The 4,654-nt window shown below is 37.5% G+C and overlaps 1 protein-coding gene across 1 annotated transcript; it reads left to right on the top strand.

The window, feature by feature from the left end:
* Positions 1-317: 317 nt before the first annotated feature.
* On the top strand, positions 318-1,503 carry LOC122274980 (ethylene-responsive transcription factor 4-like). Its single transcript, XM_043083869.1, has one exon. The coding sequence runs from the start codon at positions 467-469 to the stop codon at positions 1,184-1,186; it is 720 nt and encodes a 239-aa protein (XP_042939803.1). The 5' UTR covers positions 318-466; the 3' UTR covers positions 1,187-1,503.
* Positions 1,504-4,654: the final 3,151 nt, after the last annotated feature.

Genomic DNA, 4,654 nt, shown 5'->3' with positions numbered 1-4,654 from the left:
TCCTTCCCCATGAGAAGAAAAACTGAAGTAAATCGGAAGAGGCTACACAGCCAATCAGCGAGTAGGAAGACGCGCGGAAAGAGAGTGTGGATAGTAGGGCTCTAGTAGTTCCCCCACACGCAAAGAACTGTGCATCTTATGCAGCCGTTTGATAAAGATAATGATGTTTGATACCCCCCACAGAAGAAATAGACAAACCACATGCCACGTAATTCGGGGACAAGAAACACTAAAAATTGCCAGCCGCCCCCGCCTTTCTTTTTTCTCAATTTATCAGTCAAATCCCTCGTTGACTGGACCTTTAGGTCTCTGTGCTCAATTCCTCGCCGATTCCTGTCCCGCCCTCTATAAAACCATCCTCCCCTCCCACTTCGCAGATTGGATTACCCGTCCTGCCCTTGCTTTCCCTCGTTTCTTTATATCCATTCCCGCTGCAAAAACACAGTTCCCGGTAAATAATAAGAATATGGCACCGAGGGCGAAGTCGGCCGTTGTTAAAGGTAACAGTAACGGTAACGACAAGGAGGTGCATTTCAGGGGAGTGAGGAAGAGGCCATGGGGAAGATATGCGGCCGAGATCAGAGACCCATGTAAGAAGAGCCGTGTCTGGCTTGGTACTTTCGACACGGCGGAGGAAGCAGCTCGGGCCTACGACGCCGCCGCCATAGAGTTCCGCGGCGCTAAGGCCAAGACCAACTTTCCGTTGACATCCGAGGATGTGGATAACAAGAAAATTAGTCATAGTAATAACCAGAGTCCGAGCCAGAGCAGCACGGTGGAGTCCTCGAGCCGCGAGCCGGCTCAGATGGTGGATTCCTCGCCGCTGGATCTCAACCTTTCTCACGGTCATGGAGGCGGATCTGGCCCTGCCAACCTAATATTCCCCTTTCAGCAGCAGCACCACCGCCAGGCCCCTGCTGTCCAAGTATTCTCCGGCGGTATTCCGGCAGCGAACCACATGATCTTTTTCGACGCGATCTTTCGAGCCGGGATGGCGCAGGGTCAGCCCTATCAACGGCTGAGTTTCGATCGCGCTCCCCTGGCGAGCGATATCCATGCAGCAGCCTTAGGCCATGGGGTCCAGAGCGACTCGGATTCCTCCTCCATCGTTGATTTGAACCATCAGGATCTCAAGCCTCGGAGAGTGCTCGATCTCAACTTTCCTCCACCGCCGGAAGTTGCCTAAGTTTTTTGCCGTTAAAATGAAATGAAAATAATCGATTTTTCCTTTCCTATCGTTCATATGGATTTTATTTTTAATTTCTCGAATTTAGGGAAGCTAGTTAAAGCAAAAACAGAACTCCAAAATCAATGAGCAATAATCAATAGCTCGATGTGATTACATAGCTGATCTCCTTTTTTGCAACATGTGGGTGAAACCAATAGTTTCTTTAATTTCTGTTGTTCGAAATTTATTCAGGAGCCTCTTTTGCTTTTCAGTTGTAATCTCTCGTTTCGGAAGTTGGTCTTTTCCCCAATGAAATTAACCTAAAATTTGTTGTATTACTGCGTGCTATTTTAAGATTTGTTTTTTGCGTGATCACGTCCAGCCGGCGGTGTCGCCGGGAAATATGATTCGGCAGTTGGGGTTGAATGGTACGTGGGAATCATGTTCGTACGGACTGCGCACGAGTCTTCTTGTTTGTACCATTTGATACAAAGGATAATTTTGACATGAATGCTGGTGGCATAGAATCGTGCCATGTGGTATCGTGCCCCCTTTTGACCGACTAAATTCTTCTCTTTGTGGAGGCGGGAGGACAGGTGTCAATCATCTACATAAAGTACAGTTTTATTCTCTCTTTTCTCTCGGCCTGAATGCTTTCCTCCCAAGATCATAATTTTGCCGACGGGTGATCGTACCTTATTTCTCTTTATTATTATTTTATTATGTTTATTTATTTATTATTATTTAAATCTAAATAAAAAATTCCTGAATACTATTTTTTCACATAGTTTAAGAAAAAATAAATTAATTAATGAGCGTAATCCTCTAAATTAATGAAAAATAAATTTAATTTTTTAAAAATTGATTTTTTAAATTAAATTTATAAAATTTGAAAGTTAATTAAATTTCAAGGAAAACGCGACATATGCTTAAATGTTTAATAAATTATGTATGTATTTATCATATGTCGTGTCTTAAACATTTGATTTTAACATTTTAAAGGGTCATGTTGATTTGCGAAAATTCTTGCAATGGACAAAGGCATGGCAGTCCTATTAAATACTGTTGCTACTGACAGCGACGCTATTCCGCTTCTATAGCTGACTTTCTTTTTTATAATTATTATTTACTGGGCGGGTTTTTAGCGTAGGGAATGCAAGTGATAATCACGCTTTTCAAAAAGTAGCTTTTTGACTAAAAATGAACTGTACAATAAGCCAGCCAATTCAACAAAGACCTGATCAAGGCACTTAAATACTAATTCATTTGGTGGATTGCGAGGAAGCATGCACCTTGTATCCGTGTTCGCTATAACTAGTGCTTTGTCACGCTTCAAACTTGTTTCTTGCCTACAATTATTGACCTAAAATACGTTACTAATGATTTGGTCATCTATTAAAAACGATATTTACGGTAGTGCGTAAATATTACATAATTTTTTTTAAAAAAAATTAGTATATATGATATTTATATAATGAAAATCGTAAGTTTCTTGTTATTATTAACTATTGATCTAATATTTTATGTAAAACAATTATTTATTATTTATGAGTTATAATTAATAATTTTATATCGTTGTTTATCAATATAATAAAAATTTAATATTTAAAATAATAATAAACAATAGATAAAAATCAATAGAAATGGCTTAAAAAAAAAAAAAAAAAAAAAGGGAAACATTGGAATGGCAATGTTGTAAAAGTACCTGTGTGAATAGAAGGGTGTTTGGGCGCGTGGGATGGAAATAGAGTCGGTTTTGTATGGTTCAAGATTGAGCATGTGTTGGCGTACCTCGAGATTCGAGTGCTAATGCACGTGTCAAAAAGATAATATGGAGTGTATAGATGAGGAGAAAACGGTGGGGACAGGAGACAGGGAAGGGACCCACGTGGACGCGGGTGCTGGGAGTGGGAAGTGGGGGAAAGGGGGAAAGGAAAGGAAAGCGCGGCGGCCGCTGTAGGGTGGGACCCAGGTCGATATCTACTAGTAGAAAAGATTTGCTTTCCGTTTTTCTAAAAAATTTATAAAAAGTCCGGCCCTAAATTCTCGATATTATTTTTATTTAATACCTTAATAATATATTATGTTGTCCTGTTGTCTCTCTTTTCTCTTCATTCTCAAGTCTCTTTGTTTAGTACTAAACCACTGTTGGCACGTAAGCACATTGAGCGTGATAAGCATGATTACGGGCACAAAGAGGGTGTTCTTCACGAGAATGGTTCGGCATTTGCTTATTATTTTAGTAAAAATTTTAAAACATCGAATAATAAAAAAGAAAAAGAAAGTAAAGAGGATAATACGTTTATTATTTTTTCTTTGTCGTAACTTAAGGGCATGATAAAAGGTTGGGTGTGACAGAGTACATTATAATAATAAAGTGAAGCTGGGCCTACGGTATAGACGTGAGCCAAGGGTGACGTGTTGAACGGGGACAGACAGTTGCGCCGGCAGGCCGGCGTGTTGGCGTAAAAGATACATTTCGGTGGTGGGACCCAATCCAGTCCTGCCGACCGCGATTGAATCTAGATTCTCTAGTGATGCGCCACGTTGATTTAGAAAAATTTGACAAAAAAACAAAACAAAAGGCAACCGCCGTATAAATAAAAATAAGTGTGGGGGCGGCTGCTTCTGCCGCTGCCATCTTTCAGTGGTTTTTAATGGCCCTACCACTGAGGTGACACCACTTCTCTCTCTTATAATTACGATTGGATTAAAAATTAAATAAAATATTATTTTTATTATTTAAAAATTTATAAAATTAAATTATTTATTATATTTTAAAAAATTTTAATAATTCAATGATATAAGCTATTTATACATAATATGCATTAAAATTTGGTTAGTGGGACAAATGTGTAATCTGCTTTGTTTACACGTGAAAGATGACGATTGCACGTGCGACACTGCATGGTACGTGAGCTGCGGATTATTCATTGTCGAGTATTTTACTTTTGTTTTTTTTTAAGTTACGTTGGATTACTACAAAATGACAAAGTTAAGAACACACCTCGCAATAAAATACTGTTTTACTAAAAAGGACAAAATCCAACTGGTTAATCATGCACCTAAGTTTTTATTGAAAGCTATTTTTATTTTTATTTTCTTGTTTAATTTTTACTTGTATCTTCCTCCCACTATGATTTAGATATGTTGAGGACAACTCAGCTTGGCACCTTTGCCAGATTTTTTTATAGCCTGTTTGGATGGTTGAAATATATTAAAATCTTATCAATGCTGTTGGAATCACGTGTAAATGGTATTCAAATCATTTGAATTAAAATATTTTATTAAATTTTTAAAACTGAAAGTAAAAAAAAGTTGAAAACAAATATTATAAAGTTAAATATTATTTAAATATAATTTTTATTTTAAAATTTAAAAAAATTGTGTGGCTTTCTATATTTGATTTTAAACTTTATAAAAATTATAAAGAATATGTAATGATTAGATAAAAATTTTAAAGATTTTAAATTAAAAAATATTCAA

Source organism: Carya illinoinensis, chromosome 9 (genome assembly GCF_018687715.1).
Source record: "Carya illinoinensis cultivar Pawnee chromosome 9, C.illinoinensisPawnee_v1, whole genome shotgun sequence".
Classification (NCBI taxonomy): domain Eukaryota; kingdom Viridiplantae; phylum Streptophyta; class Magnoliopsida; order Fagales; family Juglandaceae; genus Carya; species Carya illinoinensis.
This window is presented reverse-complemented; position numbering and strand designations above follow the sequence as displayed.

What these genes read in the sequence shown, in the direction of transcription:
- LOC122274980 (XM_043083869.1), top strand. Translation starts at nt 467, where the DNA reads ATGGCACCGAGGGCGAAGTCGGCCGTTGTTAAAGGTAACAGTAACGGT.